The sequence below is a fragment of the Nothoprocta perdicaria genome, unplaced genomic scaffold (assembly GCF_003342845.1).
Source record: "Nothoprocta perdicaria isolate Ctin4 unplaced genomic scaffold, notPer1 scaffold_56, whole genome shotgun sequence".
Taxonomy (NCBI): domain Eukaryota; kingdom Metazoa; phylum Chordata; class Aves; order Tinamiformes; family Tinamidae; genus Nothoprocta; species Nothoprocta perdicaria.
Window position 1 is genome coordinate 1,435,923 of NW_020455821.1, and position 24,011 is coordinate 1,459,933.

Genomic DNA, 24,011 nt, shown 5'->3' on the forward strand with positions numbered 1-24,011 from the left:
GTATTTGAACAACGAAAAGAGAAAAGCAGTCTAAAATTGTTGCTTCTCTTTTCAGATTTCTAAACCCTTCCCCGAGCTTTCCTCCTTTTCTTAAGGCTAAGCAAGGCGTAGAAGTTATTTTTGAAGTACTGCTGACCTTGATAGCGTTTACAAAGTAATCTGTAGCGTAACCTCAGAAATTTCAGCTCTTGCCTGTGCTGTATGCTCTTTTTAATTTCCAAAAGGAACTGTAAAACTCAAAGAGGCTTTGAGTGTCCCATTTTACCCTGCTTTGTTACAAAAACATACTGATTTCAGTTCCGTTATTCCCCAGAGTATTTTTTTTTTTTTTTTTTTAATACTGTGTATGCATGTAAAGCTCTACTGGTTGTCTCCTTTCATCCTTTCATCACTGTAAGTTCAGTGAGTGGCGATGAGCAGGCGGCAGGGCTCAAAAATAAAGGCCTCATAAAGGACTGAGAGCAACAGGTAGGAAGAACCAACTGAGTGCTTGTATTTAGGGTGGATAGGTGAGCAAAATATAAGGGAGATAAATAGGGTGAAAGCCAGAAAGAAAGGGTTTCACAGAAACAAGGCAGGCTAAAGGCTCAAACAAAGATTTTATCTAAGTTAGTTTGTTAGAAAAMTATTAGCTCTTGGGAATATGGAATAAAAGGCCCTAGTTTGTACTCACCGTGGTTGGGATTGCCACAAGAAAGAGATTGTGACTCCCAGGCTGTGGGTCTGGCCAACATGCAGCCAAGAGAATCAGGAGGAAAGAACACACCTGACCACTTACTGGCAGCGGTAGCGAAAGGGCCTTCCACAGGGCCAGGCTCCGGATTAGAAGAAACTCACAAATGCTGAGAAGAAAAACTGACCTGTCATCCGCGGCACACAAAGAGCTTTAAAGCTAAGGAAGCAGGAGTACTGAGGGATATTTGAAGTGCTGGGGTCAAGGAACCAGTCTGTTCGTATCCCGGGAAATGCAAGGGGAGGTGTGCAAGCAGAAGCCACTGCAGAGCTAAAGGGAGGACACAAGATAAGTGTCTGCACGGGAAAAAGAAAACTGCTGAAAGAAGGCTTCCTCACACAGCTAACTCAGGTACAACATGGTGACAGGATATGCTGGGATTAGCTCAGCTTAAGTAAATTTTGTTTGTGAAAGATACTTAGTAATTCAAACAATTAATTCAAGGGAGTCGTAGGGTCCAGACTCGATCATCACAGCAGTGTCTCTGGCTTTATAATCCACAAATACAAAGAGAACCAAAGCCTCTTCAGGAAAAGGGGGAATCCAGAGAATTACAGAGATGACGAAAGGAGAAAATAGAATGAAAAGATGAGAGGAAAAAAAAATAGGAAGAAAAAGAGACCAAAAAAAGGAGTTAAAAGGAGCTTAACYCTCAGCTCCTCAGGGAGGAGAGTCTCTCAGGGAGCCGGGTGCTTTCTGCACTGCTCTGTGGGGCAGCCCAAGTTACCCCTGAGCGGCTTGGCTGGATCAGGCCGAGTGGTTTAATGCCGTGTCCCGAATCACAGCATCGCACAGCTCGCCCTGCACAACAGCCCTCTCCCTTCCAGGGGTTATTTCAAGTGTGCAGTTGAGGAAAGTGTCAGCAGAGGGCAGCTCCACACAAGCCCAACACAAACAGGCAGCAAAGGCAGGTTGGTGCATTGGCAGCTCCAGGGCTTGGCTGTCAAGAGAAACAGGGAAAAATGGAGCTTTTCAGGTGTGACAGAGGAGGGAGAAATTTAATCCTTTAGTCGCCCCTCCGCACGCTGTGTATACTGCACTATTTCACCCTCCACACAGCTCTTTTCCGGAGTGAAATAGGCTTTTTTTTGTTTAGTTGCCTGGTTTGGTTTCCATCACCACCGCTTATCCTGCATTCAGAAAGTTATTCCTTCCAATGATAGTGTTATTAGTTTATCCACCTGACAACAAAAATTCTCTAAATTACATGAGAAATATTGAAGAATCTTTAGAAAGAACCTAGGTTAGGGTAATATAATAATACCTTTCCTCCCTTAAATAAAAATAATAAAAGAAAACCTTTATTTTCCAAATCTACAGAATAAAAATTTTAGAGGAAAGATGTGTAAAGATGTAAAGAGGAAAGATGTAGAGGATGAGGTGTAATGTCTGTCACTGCACTAGCAACTTGTTATTTGTGTAGTCTTAGTTTCAATATTCTAATATTCTCTTGGTTTCAGGTCTGGTTTAGAGACAAAATGAGAATTAATTTAGTTAATTGTTCAGACTCTTGATACATGGCACATTCATCTGGCCGATAGATCTGAAGAACGGGTTTGTGCAAGGTGCAGGTGTTAAAGGTGCTGCCTGAGAACGAAGGGAAGGAATTACAGAATATCAGAACGAAAAAAGCCCAGCTGCTAGGCGTGGCAGAAACTCAGTGCTTCTGTTCCGTAATTATAGTGTGTGAAAATATTTCATCTATCATAAAATTGTAAGTTTCCTGCAGAAAGTAAATTAGAAAATGTGTAATTTCAGAAGGTCAAAACATTTTAAATGCATTATTTGGAGTAGTTGCTCATTTTTTTTTCCAGGAATAAAAACAGCATCCTTTTCCCCCTTTTTTTYCTGAAATTTCCCTCAGTGCCCAGTATGAACAGTGTTGAGACCTTGTCTCTCTGAGCTCCAGCCACAGCCAAGCACTGCCACGTCCTGTGGTTCCTCACGGACCTGTGGCCCAAACCTTAATTTCCACCCTGGACAGCAAAATCTGCCTGTGTGCTAGTGATATTTGATCAAACTGGAAAAAAAAAAAAAAAAAAAAAACTGGAACATCTCCTGCAGCGTGCTGCAGAACCACAGCCTGCTGAAGTGTCTTCCATGGAAAAGTATGGGATCTTCCACTTGCACCAGAGGAAGCCATGGGAATTATCATTGTTAAAGAGTGTTTGAGAAGGGCAAAACAAATGACCTACCTGAGTTACTCTGGTAGTTCCACTTTTATCACTTCTTCCTGAATTTGTTGCTTGCTTAATTTCTACATACGCTGGTAGAAACTAGCACTGTTAATGAAAATAGAGCCTTTTAGTATTAATTTTTTTTTAATTTGTGTGGATTGACACTGAGCTGGTCATGTGACTTTTGGTACTTAAATACTTAACTTACTTAAACAGTCCTTAACAGTACTTAAAACAGTCCTTGTGCCATCGCCTTGTGTCATGCTAAAGCATTCAGAAAAGGAAGGCTGTGTCTCTGAGCAGCCCAACTGGGTGGCACAGCTTAGCAGCCCACAGCAGATTGAAGATGACCTTCCATCTAAGGGTTTTAAAAGGTGCAAGTGCTTTTAAAGCAGGCAGAATGTTGTTGGGCTGGTTTTGCGATTTCTGATGAGCAGGTGAAGGATCAGAATGAAGCATGAATGTTGCTGTAGCATGTGGGAACTTCCCCACAATTAAAAACAAGASAAAAACACAAAGGGGTAGATATCACAGCTCAGTCTTCTTTCCGTGTCTGTCTTCCAAAATCTAAATTACAGACTCACAAGGTGGTTGAGGTTGGCAGGGAGCTCAGGAGATCATCTGGTCCAGGCCTCCTGCTCAAGAGGATCACACAGAGCACAGCACACAAGACCACATCCAGGCAGGTTTTGAATATCTCCGTATGTCCTGACTTTAGAGAAAAATAAGTTTCAGCTGGACAGAGTAAAGTAAAACAACAGGCATCTCCTCTGTCCTCTCAAGTCCCTAAGTTGATCAGGAGCTCATGATGTGCAGCGCAGCCCAGCAGGTAACTGTGCAACCTGCCCAGTTTCTCCTTTGCTGGGAAAGGCGATGCAGGCCAGAGTCTAGCTGCGAGCTGTATTGTTTCCTCGTGGCAGAGGGCACATATTGCCTGCTGAAATAGGTAACACAGGGCGAGCTGGCAGGCCCTGGCCGGACAGCTAGTACCCGAGCCATGTCCCCAAGCTGGCAAGTATTAATRGTATCAAAAAAGTCTTTGTCCTGTGGCAGCTCCAAACCAATAACTGTTTCTAGTGATCATTTTTCAGGCCCAGTGCTAGCTGCAAGCTCCTTTTCAAACAACAAGGAAAAGGCATCTGGAAAGCTGTATTTTTCCAGGACACTGTGTCACAGGGCAAGGCCTCCTCAAAAGCTGAAACATGAAGGTCGAGGGGTTGCTTGGTGGCCAGTGCAGAGGCTGGGGCCTGGTGGCTGTGCAGTGCTGCGATCCCGGAGGAGATGGAGGTGGAGGAGCGAGTGCTGCTGAGCAACAAGGATGGAGGGTGTTTCTTGGCCTCGGCACCACACGGAGCAAATCRCAGCCCCAGAGATTGCAAGTGAAGGAAATAGCCTGCCCTGGTTCCAGTGTGCTCAGATACGTACGTGCAKCTTGTTGCAAACCAGCAAAGAGGTAGTTAGGAGTGAAGGAGCACACGGGGGTCTCATAAAATCGGATTCTGGTGTTTTCTAATGGCTCAGGTCAAAGGAGCAAAGACACCCAAAGTGAGAGGCAGGTCACATGTTGGAGCGTTATGTATGTAGGGCTACAACTAATAATGTGAAGTGTTGTTACAAGTTGTGCAGAGGAAAGATGATGGTTTCATTGGTCAGAGTTAGTAGTGAACTAAGTGGCAGAATTTATTGTGCAAGGGAAAAGATGCCTCAGACCATAATGCCTTTGAATTTTATCTCTAGGATTTTAGTACTAATTGCGGTGCAGAGAAGTGTCACCCTTTCCCCAGTCATAGAATCATAGAATCATAGAATGCCGAAGGTTGGAAGGGACCTCAGAGGTCATCGAGTCCAACCCCCCTGCTCACGCAGGGTCACCTAGAGCACGTGGCACAGGGCTGCATCCAAGCGGSTTTTAAAGATCTCCAAAGAAGGAGACTCCACAACCTCTCTGGGCAGCCTGTTCCAGTGYTTTGTCACCCTCACAGTGAAGAAATGCTTCCTTAAGTTCCTGTGGAACTTCCGATGCTTCAGTTTGAAGCCATTTCCTCTAGTCCTATCCCTGCCCACCACTGAAAAGAGGCCACCCCCCTCCTCCTCACTGCCTCCCTTGAGGTATTTATACACGCTGATCAGGTCCCCCCTCAGCCTCCTCTTCTCCAGGCTGAACAGACCCAGCTCCCTCAGCCTTTGCTCATAGGGCAGATGTTCCAGGCCCCTGATCATCCTCGTAGCCTGCGCTGGACTCTCTCCAGCAGCTCCACATCCCTCTTGTACTGGGGAGTCTTTTATTTTCTCTTCTCCCTAGTCTTATAGCTGAGATTATGCTCCAGCAAAGTTGATTTTATGATGGTATCATCAGGGAGGAGAGGAACCTGTAGCTTTAAAAACAAGGTTTATTTATTTATTACAAAACTGCCAGCTAGGAAGGAGGAAGTCTGTGCTAGTCTAAAGGTTGAGATCCTAGTTAGTGTGAGACGGACTCTTCCTCTTCTCTGTTTTCTCAAGGAAGGAATAAAAAAGTCTCTATTACCGAAACAAGATCCGTGCCTTTCACAAAACACTTCCCTGGTGGTCACAGGGGACGGACGGATCAATATGATCTGGGTTAAAAGTTAGCTTGGGTGTGTTGGGGTATACTGATGCCTTGAGCAGTGAGAAGGGACCACTGGAAATGTAGATGCTCAAGTTTCCCCTGGTATTTGCTACTCACTGTTTGGAGCCCTAGGTTTGTTACTCATTTTGTAGAATAATAATGGGCAGGAGAGAAGAAATGTTTTCTCCCTGTTCTTCCCTTAACAGAAAATCAGCCTTCTCTTTCTCTGAAGAAGCAGCAGTGTTGCTTTTTGCTGTACCAAATCTTTCTTCTCACTTGGCTTGTGACATGTTGAAGTATCTTTGCAGAGAGTCCGTGACACCGCTTCTGTGAAGCACAAAGAAAAGTGGAGAAAGACTTAGGCTTTTCAACACAGGAATTGGTTTGAAAATGACGTTAGAGCTGGAAAATGCAATCACTTTACTGCAGATGAGTATAAAAAGCTTTCTGGAGGATAGATGAAATAACCAGGACACAGGGGTGGACCAGGAAAATGCAGGCTAAAAAACCTATAATATAGAAGTAAATAGGGAATGACAGCAGCTAACAGGGAGTACAAGAGATTATGATGAGACATATAACACAAAAGACAAATGTTTGGATGTATGCTCATATTCTGTGCCTGCAGGCCAAGGGAAGCAATAATGCTTCTCAAATGCAGCGTTTCGGGGGTGGTAGAGCATTGAGGATCCTTCATTTTAAAAGACATATACTTTAGGAAGACCACAGAAAGAAGACAGCAATCAGAATGAAATGGTTAAAATCTCAGAGCCATAACAGAAGTACTCAGGATCAGGCACTGACCTCAGCAGTTTTAATTTGGGTTTATATCTACTGGCTCTATCATCAGGCAAATGTTTGGGAATTGCTGGGAGCAGGGTAGTATATAAGCAGAGAAGCTGCCTTTTCTGTGACATGGCCGTGGTGCCAGACGCAGGGGAAACGCAGCACATGGAGCTTCTTTTTGGGATAATGAGTCTGCCTGGTCTTCCACATGACCTGTCATGGCTAAACGATTTCCACTCGCCAAGTCTGAAGAGAGCTCCACTCTCCCGGTGCTKTGCCTCAGTTGGCGCCGTGGAAAACCACAAGTTAGAGAGCCAAAGAGCAGCACTCACACAAAGGAGGAAAACAGAAAAGCCCTTGCASCTCTCAGCAGAGCTTCTGGGTCTCAGTTTATAAGCTGCAACCTGTTTTCTGCGCTGCTTGGCCCATAAGAAAGGAGGATGCATGCTGCATCTGTAAATGTGGTGCTGTCAGGCCTGTCACCTTCATCTCGTGACTGAAAGGCTGCAGTGTCACGGYGTAATTTCAGACAGCTGGTGTCTGATTGAGAAGGATTCTTCTATTAACTGTGAGCCTCTGGGAAGAAAAAGGGCTTAGCAAGGCTGCCCAATAAGAAGATGGAGRTTGTTTAGTGTGTGACGTTTTGAAAAACAGAGAGCGGAGAGAAAGAGCATGCTAGGAGTGTCTCAGATAAACAGAGGAAGCTGTTGGTTAAACATGGAAAAACAGGACAACCCTGYGATGGAAAGCTCTCGCTAGGTAACTTCCTGAGACCCAAATGAAAGTTAGAGCAATGGCACTAGCATGAGGCTGAGGGAGAGGCTTCCTGAATGCCAGTGCTTGTAGTTCTAGGACATGWGAGTGCTTCCTTAATGGGGTAAATKGAGGCTTTAATTCCATAGCATATTTCCTCTCCTCTTTCTGTGTCACCAGAGATTTTCTTTCTTCCCTGCCATAAACGGATGATTGTGCCTTCTTGGGATATATTCCATGTTGCTGTTAACGCATTTCTTTAATTAAGACAATTGAGGCCACTGAATCATGCACATGTAACATCTCATTCCATCAATGGCTAGGATGTCCAGAGCAGGGAAGCATGCATCAAGCTTGGCGCACGTTTTTCAGCGCGCTGTTTTTATTGTCATTGCTAACATACTGTTGTCTTGCCTGGTGGCTTTTCTAGCTCTTCACCTTTGGTTGGAGGGAGGACATCCGCCCCGGGGAGCCGCTTCACACCAGGAAGTTCTGCTTCGATGCCATCTCGCACAGCAGCCCTGTCACCCTCTATGACTGTCACGGGATGAAGGGAAACCAGCACTGGAGCTATAGGAAGGTTGGAATCACTCTGAGTCATTTCCAGAAATTCAGGCTGTCTTGAGCCTATATCCAATTTAGCCCGGGCTTCTGTTTTCCCATTAGAGAAATTCTGTTTTAAAATCCACTGTCTTACTCCAATTTAGTTTTGTGATAATTTCTAATGTTCCTTTTGAACGTTCAGCTATGTAGGTCAAAGTTAGATGAGTATGGATCTGATCCAGCACAGAGGGTGTCTGTGCTGGGTCTGTTCCCTGAAAGATGTTTTACCATTCTGGCACTTCAAGACACATGTGTCATTTTAACAGAAGCACTTCTGGAAGTATTCTCATCCAATGTGACAGCAGCAAGAAAGGCTGCTCATGAGTTAAGTATTATTATTTTACTACATTTTAAAGATTAAAATTGCTAGAGAAAATCTCACTCAAGAAAAAACCCCAAACCAACATTAAAAGCCTCAAACCAACATTAAAAACACTGCTGAAAGCCCACAGAAGGTGGGAGTTTATAAATTAAGAATAAACGCTACTTTGCAAAGAGACTAGAGCAAGACTATGTTGATCTGCTAARTTTCAGCCTTTTTTACAAATCACTAAAAACATGAGGTTAAGCTGAAAACTGTCAGAGCTTCATTTAGGGCAAGGAAGCCCTGGTGATGCTACCAAGATTAATAATAATATAAAAAAAAAAAAAAAAAGAGGTTAACTAGCAAGTTGTCCCATTCCATTATTAAACTCTGTGTTATATAAGTACAGTAAAAAGGCTCAAACTGGTAACTAGGCCCTCAAAAAAAGTGTCACACAAAATAATTGAAAACTAGAAAATACTTTTGAGGCTTATGTGCAAAATTATGGTTCTAGATAATATATAGTAGCAAACTAATTGATAATGGTTAAAAATAGTTTGCCTTTGACACTTTTTTTTTTTTGAGTACCTAGCTATAGTCTGTGCCTTTTGATAGTGTTTTATTGCAATTGGAGATGCACCACAAGATTTTCCAAAAATGCAGTCCCTTGAAACAGAAGTATTACCTGTGATAGAGCTAGAATGTATTGGACAGATATTTATAGGACATAAATTGTCATGGCTGTGTTGCTGCATATCTGGCTTTATAATGCCATAAAAGTACTRCCTTGCTTCAGAACCCTTCCTGTTTGTCTTGGTGCCTGCCCAGGCTGCAGGGAAGGAGCTTTCCTATCTCCAGCACTTCACTGCCGCCCGATGTAGCAGGTCCATATGGCCAAGTGCAGATCTTGCATGCCCTCTGGCTGGCTCATCACCTTGCATGTGCCACATGGACACAGCAGACAGAGAATTACTGACATTTGAAAAAAATACACAATGGGACTTCTGCTAAATTCTCTGCATAGCTGCTTTTTGCGTTACCCAAAAGCCTTAGAAGACTCTCATAAAAATTCTCAGTGCCACGCAGATGTTTACATCACAGTAAGAAACCCTCATTCTTTTTTTCTTTTTTTTTCCTTTCCTTTTTTTTTTTTTTTAAAGGATGGAAATACTGACACAGTCCTAACTGTAATTTAAACATAATAGCAACCTGATTAGTTTGCATGAGTGTTTACCGTTTGGCTATAAAACTTCAAACCTTCAAACTAAGAAACTATATTAGAATAAGATTATGAATGTTTTTTTTTTCTTTTTCTTTCCTTCAGGCTTAATTTTGGTTAGTCTACGCATAAAGCAGCTTTTGATTGTTTCACATAGTTCATATCCTCAGATATAGGGCAAGTTTGCATTAGGGATTCTCGGTGGCACAGCTATACCAACAAAATCCCCGTGGTGCAATCCTTATCTAATTTTGAGAGCATCTTGCCAGTAGGATTTATGCTGTTTCCCAAACAGAAATAAATTATATAGACAAAAGGATGCTTAGGATGGTTTAACTGCATCTATACTAGAGCCCTTTCTAGCATGGTATGCCACGAAATTACACCCTAAATAAATAAGAGTAACAGCCTGTGGTTAAGCAAGAATTGCTTCTTAAAAAAAAAAGGTAGTAAGAACCAAGAGCAGGCCAGCAACTGTTCTCTTCTCTGCATTATTTATAGAAGTCATAGCTTTTTAATCACATATCCATCTCACCAATGATTTTCTCAATGTTTTACAAAAAAACAGTTTTGTCATTAATCTTGTAAGATCTTTAATATAAAGCAGTTTTTACCATGCTGTCGTACCATTCCTATAAAACTGGAAGATAAGAGCTTTTCATTCTTTCATGGATCAGTCTCTTTTCATGAACATTTGCATTCTTAAGCTGCTAGTAGAAAGAAGTTATCACTATGAAGTGATTACCAAGTGTTGCAAATGCAGTTTTAAGTCAGGYACTGCTTTAAAGTTCCATATTTTTGTAGAATATAAACACTAATATTCTGTATTTGGATGCTGGCAAATAAAAATATTTAAAATATTTTACTGGCAAGGAAAATACAGTAATGGGTGAGAAGTGCCCTTCTGGAAAAAAGAATTCAGCTCATCCCCACATCCTGCCCTGTGTTTCCCACTGAAATGCAGTCTCAGAGCATGTGAACTGGATTSTTTTCAAATGAACTAAAGCAAAAGGATTTCTCCCATCCCTGACAAACGTGCAGCCTCMGCACTGACCTTAGTCCAAAGCCATGGACATCAGGCTGTCAGCACTAGCTGTTTCACTTAACACATGCACTTTTATTGTGCCCCACTATTTGCTGTTGTAGGTATAGCAAATGAGACCAAAAAAAAAAATCTTGTTTCCATGCTGCTAATCAAATATTATGGCTGAGACACGGCTGAATCTTGAACTACATCTGAGTAGTTCAAGTCTTTGAAACTCTARTAGGCCTGTAATATTAATTAACCAGTCCAAAATATCAATCTATAATAAAACAGCCACATATAACTTCAAGGAAGTTTTGTAAGAACTGAAGAAGTGGAATGAACCCAAATGAGTGCTATTGTGAGCAGGAAAGAGAAGAAAGTGAGTGAAATACTGAGGAAATAATATTGACACCCTAATGGTATTTTGACTCGATGGGAGCGATGTGAGAGATGATATAGATAAATGAATAAATAAACTGGAAATGAATAGATATTTGGGAGCATAATGGTCTCCCAGCCTAAAGGCATTTCCTTCACTGTATGTGATTCCTAAGCCTGCCAGAGATTAACGGTGTCTCCAATTTTATGTTCCTCCCAGTGCAGGAATATGCTTCTGGATTTCAATTTAGCATCACTCCGAGCTGATAGGCAATACACTGGTTCTGATAAAGTGTGATCCCGTTTATATGCTCTAGCCCCGTTAGTGCTATCGGTAGGACCGCTGCAAGTATCAAGAAAGAGCTGATTTAGTGTGTCTTTTAAAAAAAAAGGTGCAAAATCAATTTCATTATGCTATAATTCTGCCCTGCACACAGTGGTTATGACGGATGCTGGGCTGATAGTGTCAAAACCTGAAGTCCAGTGTGCGCAGAGCAGCGCGGTTCCTCCGTGCTCTCCTGACAGCTTYAGGGCGCGCTGTGAGAGTGAGTCCACTCTTCACACAGCAGGTTATTCATAGATTATTTCCGCAGAAACTGAAGACGTGTCATTGTGATAGTGGCTTTTATCATAGGGACATCTGTCCTGCAGAAACGGCGCTGGGGCGACCGACTAATTTCAGATAAACGAGTGCAGCCGCTAACTGGTAACGACTTCCAGCTGCTCCTGACCTTGCTCGTGGTACAGCAGTGACCCAGGAGAAGAGAAAGGCTCCCTGCCTCATTACCAGTCCCCTGAACTGCCGAGGCCTCTTATCTTATGAGGAGTTTCTCCTTCTACAGATGATATAATGACTTGCCCTCGTGTAAGATAAAGAAAGGAGTCACTTTGCTGTTTCCAGATGATACAAAAAGTCTCCAAAGGATTTCTTGTGGCTTTTCAATATTGATATAAAGAGGAATTTCTGTGTTTCTCTTGGAAAGATCTTCCCTGGCACGCGTACAGCTGTTACAGGCTCAAAGTCCTTCTGTTGAATTCTGTGAGAACAGCAGGCTTTGACCTTAGGTCAGCCTAAGCTTGAGATGATAAATTAATATGCCTTTATATATAGCTAAGTCATCCAGAAGTTTTTCCGGAGTGGCAACTCTGACCCTCTTCTGAAAAGAGCCTTGTGTCTCCTAAAAGCCACGCTTTCCAAGAGAAAGCTCCAACACTGCCTCATTCAGAAATCACATCCCCTGGATGTTTCTGGGAGAACAAGAAGTACCGGCTCTCTTTGGGCAGGCTGGGGTGTTTTTCATGACCCGCTTTTGAACCGAAGCAGTTTCCTTTCCTCTTGTCCCAGCCACCCTGCTAAAGCTCCTCGTGTTCCAGCTTCCTAACAGCACAGCCCCTCCAGCGTGCCCRAGCCTCACCCCCATCTGTGGCAGAGAGAAACGCAGCAGATGTTTCCCTGCCGGCCCTGCAGCACAGGGGCAGCTGTGGAGCCGTCACTGGAGCTCCCAGTTTCGGGCAGTGCCCTCCATTTCTCACAGGGTGACAGGCAGAGCCGTCTAGCTGCCAAAAGGACAGCTTTATTCCTAGCTCCCTTTGGATGATCTGGAGCTCTCGCTGGAGCACGTGCTGGTGAGGACATGGCAGCACCTTGTGCAAGGTGCAGGTACCCCAAGGTGCATGTTTAAACCTCAYCTCCTAGAATAAGGAGGCAAAACGCAGAGCCTCCTGGTGCAAACAAAACCCGTAGGTCTGGTGTAGTGATCCGTGACAGCAGCCCTCACACCCACTGTTCAGGATCTTGAGCTACTGACTGGGAGGAAGAGATGCTGGAGGTGAGACCCAGTGTTTGTGAAAGACTGTCACCCGTGACCAGACTGCAATGTTATGTTTCAAATTTCACTTGCTGCTGCATATGCTAAAACTCCAAAAAGGGGTATTACAAACTGCCAGTGTTTTGCACTCCCCAAATCAATTAATTTAATCTTTTGCAGTATAAAAGAAAAAAAAAAATACAAGCTTTCTTTTTCAAGTGCTTTTAAATTGCTACTATTTGTTGTAGGCTTATTCTGTTATATTTGGGGTTGCCTCCATACATCTTGTCTGCATGTGGGTATTTTTAGCCGGAGAGGAGTTTCTGTACGTTGTTTCTTGGTGTTTTTAATTAATCATGGTTTGACGAGTGGCGTTCGTTCTTCCCTCACAAAGTGTGCTGGGGCAAGCAGGCGCGTCCTGGATTAGTATTCAAATCCTGGCAGGGCACGTTTGGCACAGAGGAGAAAAGCCCGGGTATGCTTACTGGAAGTAATCTGAAATGTTATTTCAGCAGATGCAGTAAATGCATTTCGGAGTCCCTGGAAACTCTCAGACCACCAAATCACTCCCACATCTGTCTCCCTCAGCCACTTGCCTACATGAACTAAATACGCTGAAACTATCAAATCCGCAAACACCCGTGGTGCATCCGCGTGCTTGCTGCTTCCCCCGTGATCCACAGTCAGGCTATGGACAWTGCATTCCAGTTTTGTGATATAGAATTAGTAAATAATGATAAATAGCATTCCATAAAGCAGCTTAATAAACRCTGATTTTCACAGTGTTACGATTTACTCCTCATGAGGGGGACAGAGCATTCCAGCAGCCTGTCTTACCAAGGTYGTAGGCAAAGTCTGCATTTTATGAGGTGGGAACTGAGATCACCAGTCCTATGTCTGACCAGTCATCGTAGCACATCAGGAAGCTTTGCAGTGTTTGCTTTGCAGGGAGTTAACATGATATGCAAAGATTTTTAAAAGACATTTCTGTTTTTCTCATTTTGTTTTGTGGCCGTTAGCGAAAGACAAAAGGATGCCTTCTCACATGCCTGAATCCCCAGTTTTCTGAGGGAATAATAATCCAAGAATGATTATTTCATTCTTTGCAGCTCACAAATAATGCCTCTTAATTATACAGGGTTAGCACACCAACAGTACAAAATCGTTTCAGCTAGTGCTGTTTTAATCCATGTTCTGTAAAATGAGAACACTCCCAATTACTTGGCATTTACTACCTAATTCTATTTTTTTTTTCTCATTCCTGTAGGACAAAACTTTTTTCCATCCGGTAAGCAACAGCTGCATAGATTGCAACCCAGCTGAGAAGAAGATTTTCATGAACAGATGTGATCCTTTATCTGAAACTCAACAGTGGATGTTCGAACATATTAATATGACTGTTTTAGAAAAATTTAACAGCAAGGCCACTTCCTAGGAAAAAAAAAATACAAACGAAAAAGCCAATAACATACAGACTGCAGACTACATTTTTGCCAGCATCTGGGTCAAAGGAGTCAGGAATTAAATTTCCTAGATCCAGGAAATCTGTTCTGAGGATTAAGAAAATGCCACAGCAAAAGCCAACAGGCTGTCCTCGTGGATGTACAGTTATCTGAAGAACTTGGCCAAGAGCCTCACCGGATGCTGCTGAGAACTTCAGGCTGAAAATTCCCTTGCTGGTCGAGGGAAAACTTTGTTTAAGAACTGTTTAAAAATATTCCAAGTTAATAAAGTAAAACAAAACTCTAGAGTTTCTCAGGTTAAATCCTGCTGTAGTGAGTAGCTCAGAACAGCCGTTACAATGTGGGGTGGGTACGTGGTGTGCATTACTGCTRCGGGAACCTGAAGAAATCCCAGGTTTTAGAAATAAACATGCTGGTGGAAGAATAACGATGTCTCAGCACTCCCCAGACAAGATATATGCTCTGTTGACGTTCTCTAAATAAAAGGTTGGGTTAAGCGGGTTTAACCCTCGGAACTGCTGCAGTTAATTTTAAATACCTCCCTTTTACATTCCATTCATTACCAAAATAGGAATGGTAGAAATGTTAGGGTCTAGAATTACACTGTAGTGAAGCATGACAGAAACTGTAAAGCCTTGACCTCCCATTTCTCCTCTTCAGTCAAAAAAATAATAATAAAATTAAATTAAAAGTAAAGCAATCAAATTGCTATACATGGTGCAGAAGTGACCAGAAGTGATTCAAATCCAACTGGCACACCAATTGAGATTTTTTTTATTGGCAAGTGTAACATCAGCAACTTAAAAGGTTTGTGGATTAGCTGTCTTTTCCTAAGGTAGGATCTTCACCAAAATTTAAATTGAATTGAATGTAGTCTGAAAAAAAAATCATGAGGATAAGAAAGTAATCCAGTACTGCATGTTGAGCTGGGTTAGTCAAATTAATATTGTCATCAGCATTGTCAATTAATACTGTCATCAACTAAAACATTTCTGATTCCTTGCAGTGCGATTTAAAAGATCTTGCAGAGATCTTCTCATATTATCMTATTTTGACAGCCAGGAGTGAAGGGAATGAAGGTTGGACAAACCAACCATGAAGTTGGTGTGAGGGTTCTCACAACTGATAGCGAAATCATGGGAATCACACAAATGTCCAGAATTATCGAGTCAATGGTATTGGAAATTCCGTGCTGCAAGAAAAGAGAAGTGCAAACAAATTAAATGTTATGCCCTTCGGGGGCCTTTACACACACTRTGCAACACACAGGCACATACACAATCCAGGTGAAGACAGAACTTGGTCATACAAATGATTGCTGTGGCACGGGTTGCCCCTCAGCTCCATCATGTTGCTGGCGTGAGAGGGAGGAAGGTAATGGGTGGTCTAAAACTTGCATGAGAGCCCTGTGGTTCTTCCTCATCAGAAATTATTTAATAGTGATGTGTGGAGCGTAACTGACAGGTTTGGGACTTCTCAAGTTGAGAGCACATATAAATTCATAAGTATGTGGCCTGTTTTTACTTGAAAGAAGAACKTAGAGGTGAAAGTACCACTAATGTGGATAGATCACTAGCGTGGGTAGATCATAGATAACTGTAAGAGATGGCTGTAATAATGTTTCCAGGTTTCAAGAGTGTCACAGGTAATTAAGTCATTTATTCTGATTCCTGTTTTTGCTGATGAAACTAAAWGCTGACATGGAAACTACCCTGTTTTGGGACAGCAGGGTGACTGTTGTGTTTATTGCTCCTTAAGTCGTGTTCATGTGCAAAGAGCGTCGATCACCTCTAGAGGATGGCTCTAGTTCCAATAACCGCGTGCTGTTTTATGGCAGCATCTTGTAGGTGCAGATTAAGACCCTAAATTTTATGTCTTAGGAACTTTTTTAGGAGATGAATGAGATCTTGAAGGATGCAGGATGCATGTACTTGGAAAACGGTGAAATGCATCCATACATTGAGCGGTTGCTGTGAGTTAGTGAAGAGGAATTTCAAATAGTCAAAAGAAATATGTCTGTAGCATTAGACTGCTCATTTTATGATTTTAAAATAGATCTTTTTTTGAGGTGTTGTTTAAATTTAAGTGAAGATATACTGCACTGAAGAATGGAAGCAGCAAGACTTTCRTATAGGGATATTTCAGATTTATTTAGCTATCGGTACGGAGAAGCTGCCTGGGAACTGCAGACTGTCAGTCTYCCCAGGTGCTTGCGCTTGTAGCATCTTTTATGTGCAGCCTAAATATGAAGAAAGAGTGTCTGGAAGAAGAAGAAAACGGGTGCCTGAAATGTAAATGAAAGCAGCRGATTGAAACTGGCCCCAAACTGTCAGAGTCCTGGGAGCAACACTGTGTGCCTGAAATGTGCTGAGAGGCAAGCAGAGCCACAAAGCCAGCTAAGTAATTTATATCGGGCACAGATTGGAAGARGAATATCACTCAGTGTCTGACTGCATCTCCGTGGTCTGGTGTTGAATTGTCTAATGGAAATTAGATGCTGTYGGGGCAAAGATATTCAAAGCCTTTTACACCCCTTGTTGAGTAATTTCGCACAAGATCTTGCACTGCCTGAGGAAACCTTCCCATTAGTCATAGTTGGACACTAATTGTAAGCTCTAGCAGTCTTCATAAATTTTGTAATTTATCACTAAACACTCCACCCTACTGATATTCAGCTCTTTTGAAAATGTGTTCTGAATAATGTTGGTTTTAGTTTTAATGGGCAAAATATAGGGTAAATATTTTAAAGCCTGTCGTGTGTCAACTACGATSAACTTCTGATCAATCTGGAAATACAAAGCTTGAACGAAGGGCCAGATGTTGAGAATCATTTAAAAAGAACTTGCCACAGTAGAAACACACATGCATACATACATACATATMTCTTCTTCCACTGCTTATATATATACGTATGTTTACATATGTATACATATATATAAAARGGGTGTGCGTGTGTTTATCAGTGGAAGAAGATAGGTGCAGAAGAGAGACTTGTTTCCACTTAGGGGAAACAAAGGGTCTGATATCCAAGTATTCAGTATAACTAGAATTACATAGGAAAAAAAAACAGCATTATCTAGGTAGGACTAGTTAGCCTAAAAGTGAAGACTATTATCTCACTATTTTCAGCTTAAGTAGATTTCTCTTTTTTTAAAAAAAAAAAAAAGAAAGTGAGACAGAAAATGTAGCGTGGCGCCTCATTGCAGACAGCTGAAAATCCTCCTACTCTAGGTAGGTTATAGCCTAGGGACAAAGATCTCAAAGTGGTTATGACTTGCTAAGCACAGGACTCCTTCAACAGAAAGTTTTATTAATAATATATGATCATCCCTACCTCTGAATTAAATTCTGTCTTGGGTATTCTCCAAAGCTTCCCACTGATAACATCATTTTATGACTAATTTAACATTCAGAATTTCTGTAAGGCTTTCTGCACTCCTTTCCCACCAAAAAAACATCTGCACAACTCAAAAGGTAGGATGGATAGACAGATAATTTTACTCTCATATTTAACCAKGAGAATTTAGCTTCAACGTGCATTTTTCTACAAGGGTAGACTATATCTTTATAGAAGACTTTTCACAATAACAGATAGTTCTGAATTATGTGTTGAATCAATCCTCAGGTAGCAAAAACTGATGCAAACTGTAGTTTCAGTGGAGCTGTAACAGCCGGTGTCAGCTGATGGACTTTCCTGTGTCTTTCAATAAATTATTTTACAGCTGACAGGGCTTTAATCCACGTGCCTGTAAACAAGATATTTTTTATCTTAATTAAGAGTTCATCAGCATCTACCCTTCTTTTGATTTAAGGCTATCTCTTTTTGTGGTCTGAAAACTAATACTATGGGAGATAACAGCTGCAAATATATAACAAAAACACCAAGTGCAGCTAAAACTCTGAAATAATATATATATTTTCTTGCAGATGTTGCAAAAACTAAATTAAAGAGAAGCTTTAGGGCCAGGGAGTTGTAGGRGAGAAGGATGGGTTGGGAAAAGAAGCATTTCACAGAGACATGCTGGAGAGCAGTCATGTTGCAGTCATGACAATAATTTTGCTTTTCATTAGCCATGATCTTGTTATAGAAAAAGATTGGATTGTTTTAGAGCAAATGTTTCTGTAATGTCACGGATGTCCTAGTGATATAATGCATACTTCTTATTAGAGTATTATCAGTTTATGGTTAAGTGGTCTGTAGCTGCTGAACTGAGTCTCCTTCGAGATAAAGACAGACTAAGCTTGTAAGGAAGCTGACAAGCACTTAACAGCCTTTSATTACTGTCAATTCACCAGGCATCCAAGTCTCAAGCGACCTCAGTGAAAACAGATGCCACAGAGGACCATAAAGGAAAGGTGCAAGGGACTGGCAGAGGGATGCGCCTTAAGCCTGCCCAAGCCAGCCTGGAGTGCTGCACTTAGGAAGGCAGCCCAGGGAAGCTTCTGATGTGTCTGCCACAAGGGGTGGATCCAGTTTTGTGTGAACGGGGTCAATCTTTTTAATGCCATGGTAAGAGAGGACATGCATTATGAAGCTGGAAGTATTTTCTGAATGCCTCAAGGTGATTAGGCAAAGCATTTCAAACCTCCTGCAAACTAAAGGCTGATCAGAAATAGCCCCCGTGTAGCTGTCAGTCACATGAAGTTGGTGAATTCGTTTAACTCCCAGGTCTTTTGCATATATCCTTATACAAAGAGCACATGGATCCCAGAATGACTTTCTCTAACTTTTTATCCTACCTAAAAGGAGGTTTTGAAATAAGTTTTAAAGATTATATCTGGTATAAGCCAGAAGATACCTAAGCAGAATCAGGAAAATACCAGGTTATTTAGTCACTATTTTAGTCACTATTTAGTCACTAGTTATAGTCACTATTGCCTGGAAAACTGCAGTGATTGAATAATATAGCTTGGGCAATCTCTAGTCTGTAGTGCTTTCTATTCCTATTTCTAGTCAAAAACAAATTCACATTTTACTGAATGTGTTGCTGACAGGTTTTTTAACCATATGTAATACATAAATATGTAATGAGGTCTASTGTAATCTGATATTTCCTTGTTATAATTCTGAGTGTGCTGGCCTGAAGACAGCCTAAACAGAGAAAAACCTCTTAGAGCTATCTAGCAAATGCATGTAAAAACAAACGCCCAAACAATGCCAAAGTTGAGCTGGAAATGAATTGAAAAACATCTCACATTTCCAGACCATTCAGGAGACGACGTTTTCTCCTTGTGATGTCCCTGTTTCCTTTCAGCCTAACATTAGTCTCAGGGATATTATGCACTGAAGTAGGACATCTGAGAATAACATGCTGCCGTTTGGCGTAACAGCTGGTGGACAGCATGTTGCTAGAGAAAATAATCCCTTGTGGGTACATTTGCTCAGAAATCCCCATTCCAGCTTGGCAGTCCGATAGGCAGAGCCCTGGATATCGGTAAGGTTCCCATCTTTGCAGCCTTTCTGCCTATTTCAAAGGARCTGATAGGGTGGTAGGACCTGATAGTAATACCTGATAGCATGTGCTTCATTGCTCTTCATGAAATAAAGCAGGCAGTAAGGGAATAAAGATGATGTGCGTTAAAAGAATAAGAATATATGGTTACTTATGATGCCAGGTCCAGAGCATTATCAGGCAGGCTAATTTTGCACAAAGATCCATGTCTTTTTTGCAGCCATGGAGGCAGATGCACGGCCAGGTGCATGAGAAGGAGCCATTGAGGCTGGACCTGTAGGAAATCCCTTCCSTCTGAGAAGTGCAGGAGAAGGCACAGGGGCCTTTCTTGAAGGACAGTGGCCTTTCCTGAGACGCAGATGAACAGGGTATTGAGACAGACATTGTGGACAGTGCAGGTGATGTGAAGGGAGCCACAATGAGGCAGCTCTGGTAAGTCATAGTATCTGAAAGACATTAGTATGGGGAAAAGAAAACTTAGTCCTCATTAACCTTCATGCTCATTAACCTCAGCACAACCTAACCAACCCTTTGGCAAAGTATTAGTTTATTTAATTAAGTTAATCCTTCACCTCTCCCAATAAATGATTCCAATCTTGAAGGAATTACAGCCCAAGGAGATTTCAGCTGATAGCTTAGAGCATCTAGTCTGCACAGGTTAGTCAAAAACCCCAAATGGCACCAAGACCAGAGCAATATTATCAGCCTGAAAAATCTGCAAGACTCKTAACCATCTCTCTGTGAAAAAAGGGTCTCATTAGCATTCAAGATGATTGATATTAATGATCCCAGATTAAGCAGATCAGGAGCCATGAGCCTGCAGTGAGGTGCAAGGCCAAATGGCAAGGTTCTGACATGGCAGTTTAACTGAGAAAGGAAGGAGGAAATGGGTGATAAAATGGGTTATTTCTGGATATGAAGGAGGCATGGGCTAYGGAGGCCAACTGCCAGCAGTTTTGGATGCCTCCTCACAGTGAAGTTTGCATGTTCATTCTGTCACATACATGCAGGAACTGAGACACCATCACACACACACACACGGATGGGCTTAAATACAGAATAGAGAGAAGTGCCTGATGTGAAATGTCCCTCTGAGATGGTGAGTTAGGGGAGAGCAGCTAGAGCAAAGCCAGCGCCGAGCTCCTCGCCGCGGGGAGGAGAGTCACACCGAGCCTGGGAGCAGAACCACTGGGACGGCCGCTGTCTCTGCTCAGACTGAGGATTACCTGCATCGCAGGCTTTCTTCATAAGGGGAAAAGCAGTTAGGTTGGTTTTCCTAGAAATAGCAATCCAGATCAGTACAAAGTAGTTCTGCCTCCTCCCTGTGTATCAGAATGACTCATGTTTCCCTTTGGACACTACATTTAGCTCTTAAAAAAAAAAAAAACAGTGTGGCTCTGCCTTCGTTGCCTTCATGACGCCTTGCAGCGCTTGCTCTCTTTTCACCCACTGCAGTTATTTTCTTTATTCTTCACCTCCTGGGCTTTATTCCCTTCTTCTGGCTCCCGATCTGCAAGGTTCCTCCGGAACAACAATGCTCTCTCCTCCCTCCTTTCTGGTTTCCTGAGGAGCAGTTTTGCCTTGCAGATCCCTTCCTGGAGCTCACAGTGGCTGCAGCTGCTTGGATGTGGAGCTGGCAGCCCCGGGAGCCCTCCTGCCCCAGGGGCTCCTCTTGCTGCCGCTTGCACAGGGTGCCCGTGGAGGAGGCAGAGGGCTCATCACACCAGGGCAGGCTCACTACAGATTTTCCCATGATAGAAATAAGGTTCATAGTGCAGACAGACAGACAGACATCCATATGGCTTCCTACCAGGAGAAAATACCATCAGTCCTCTCTTTTGGCAGCTTCAAAATTCAGCTCAGCCCAGAAAGGGGATTATGTAAGAACTGAGGCACCATATTCTGTAGATAGGCTTCCTAGGAAGCAGCTGAACTTCAGCTCAGTAAGCAGGTTTTAACTCGTGATTATTCTCATCAAACTTTCGTGGAGGCAAGATCCTGAATTAGAATAATGTTAAATTAAAATGAATAAGCGAAAAAGGGTTATAACGGGGCTAGCTCAAACCTTTATTCTAAATCTAAACCTGATAAGTAATCTCTGATGAATGCATGATACGGGTTCTCCTCTGGTCRAGTTGCAGAGAACGTGAGGTGCTAGTTTTTAACAGCCTCCCCAAAGAGAGATTATCAYTGAACATGAAGCAGCTTTTGCTTTTGCTGTAGGGGTCCTCAGTTTACTCCACAGGGTATCGGCACAAATAATAYGTATAAAAAGAACTCCCTAAGATTCTTGCTATCAAAGCTGCATTCGCAGCGACAGCAGCGAAGCATGATCTTTTCTTCCTCATTAGCCTAGAATACCTTCATTTGTTTCCTATTTGCTTTTATGCATCTGCGGTGTCTTCTATATTGAACTGGAAGACACGATAGGAATTGTCCCTTGACCTTCTGCTAAACAGGGAGTCAGAGTCGCCAGCAAGTCCGAGTGGCAGCGTGAAGCCTGATTAAATGTGCTCTAAAGGGACTGCCAGCCGCGGAGCAAGGAGCCCTKACCGAAGCAGAAGCAGCCGCTCGCAAACTCAGTTGCCTTTATTCCAATTATATCAGTCTCCAAATCACAGTCAGTGCTCTACCGCTAAAGATACGAGGAGGATCTTTATGCCTGGAAGGATAATGATGTTTAATCAGGGCTCTGCTGGAATTTTTCTGTGTGTTTCTCTGCGCCTTGTCTGTATGAAACTGCTCTCTGGAGAGGGTTGATCCACGATGGCTGTCCCTGCAAAGGGACGTYTTCCTTTCAACTGCCCAGATGACCTGCTCCATTGCCCTTCCCTCCCAACTCCTCACAGCAGTCCAGCCCACAAAAACACACGTAGAATTACCCAGCACGGAGTAACAAAACAGAAATTTGCAGCCCCTTCTGAGCCTCTGAGAGGTTTCTATTTACCAAGGAGCCTTTCCGATGGTCAGGGTGATTTCCAGGCATCTCCGTGAAGAAGCAGCTTTTCCTGCAGGTATCCTGCAAAATATCCATTTTTCTCCTTTTTATGAGAGTCTGGAATACAGCCTTCTCTCGCTGTTAAACAACATTTAGGATGAAACAGTCTCTGGAGATGCAAGCAATGTTTTTTATAGGGCCAAGAAGGATGGCTAGGAACAACTTTGTGTAATCCCCATCCCGTGTGGTTGTAGGCAGTGCAGCCCGTGATGACCTGGGCTGTTAGATGGCTAATAGAGTTCAATCAAAAGGCAATACAGTGTTGTCTAATTTTCTGCGAACTAAGATAAAATTATTTGATTATGTGTCATTTAGAAACCATAGCTCTTTGGGAAAAAAAAGGGGGGGAGAATATTTCAGGTGTGAAGTATTATACAATAGACTATAATTAGTAACCTATACATTATAATAAGTAAAACAAAAACATACACTTCTGTGCTGACTAGTCTAAGAKAGTTGGCTTAGGTGAAATTAAGCAACAGCTGTAGAAGTCTTGACCAACTTACTGATGCATTAAAATAATGTTTTAGTGACACATTTAAAGGATTTGCAGAGAGCACATGCCTGTAAATTACTAGACTGAAATTAAGGACCTGGATTATGGAATAAAAATTGTACACCTGTCCTATTTGGATGTATTAAGTTATGGAATATAAAGTAAAAGATTGTTAAAGTACAATTTCAAAAATTACAGTGATCTGAATGAATAAATACCTCTCGGAAGCTACAGTATTCCCACTTTCCATTTGTTGTGCACCTGTTGAAGCTGGAGCACCCTGTTGTGTCAAGAGGATGAAGAACCCGAGAGCCTTGGGCCGAGCAAAGTTTGTGCTGCTCAACCCTGGCGCAAGCAGCTCTGTTGTACCAAAATCCCCAGTCCTGCCCCGTAGCAAAGGGCTGCCTTGCCCATGCCAGGAGAAAGAGCCCTGCAGGCACTGGCRCTATCAGAGCCACGCGAATATCTTGAGTGGCTACTGAAACACGAGCCAAGCACAGCACTGTGTACATACACACCCTTGTTCAGCACATCGTTGTACGTACACGTCGGAGTCACCAAATGGCAAGYGGGGAGGCACCGGGCAAGTCAATGAGCACTTGATTCTGCTAAAAGGCTAGGTAAGYAGTGGCTGGCTTGGAGCCCATACCAAAAACAATGTAACAAAAACACAGAAATTCCCAATACTGCTGGTTCTTGCTCCTGTGTACAGCTGATAAGTTTAGCCTATGGAAAGTAGGTAGCTGCACTGCAGAAGTTGAAAAGCTGTATCTGGGCACAAGGAGAGCCAAACAATCCACAAAGACGAGGCAGGGAGGGGTTCCTCAGGACCTGCTAAGTTATTTACCCTTCAAGGCACCCTTTCCCTTTTTTATTTGCATGTGTTTACTTCATGCCCTGCAACCTAGTTTAATGCATGCCCCTGCACTTCATTCTTCAGGGCTGTGCTTCTATCCTAAAATTTTCCAGACTAAATTGGTTGGGTAAATTCATGCCTTACATTCACAGTGCTTGCCAGAATTATGGTAGGATTTAACCGGTCACGATCTTTTTGTCTGTTTGGCAAGTTTTGTCTTCGAGCAGCTTTCTGAGTCTACAGTTAAAGTCAGTGTTGATTTTTAAGACCTCTGGATGTCGTAAGTTGCAAAAATAGGAAAACTCCAAGCATGCATTGAAAATAAGTGGCTACTCCTAGTCTAGCGAGCTTAAAAGGGTGCTGTAGT

At 42.5% G+C, this 24,011-nt stretch overlaps 1 protein-coding gene across 1 annotated transcript in view; it reads left to right on the plus strand.

Moving 5' to 3' along the window:
- GALNTL6 (polypeptide N-acetylgalactosaminyltransferase like 6) overlaps window positions 1-14,232 on the plus strand; it is a 387,334-nt gene extending 373,102 nt beyond the window's left edge. Inside the window, exons 11-12 of the mRNA XM_026048637.1 lie at window positions 7,470-7,619; window positions 13,646-14,232. Of these exons, the coding sequence (XP_025904422.1) occupies window positions 7,470-7,619; window positions 13,646-13,813 (318 nt within the window). The 3' untranslated portion in view covers window positions 13,814-14,232. The remainder of the gene's footprint in view (window positions 1-7,469; window positions 7,620-13,645) is intronic.
- The last annotated feature ends 9,779 nt before the right edge of the window (window positions 14,233-24,011 follow it).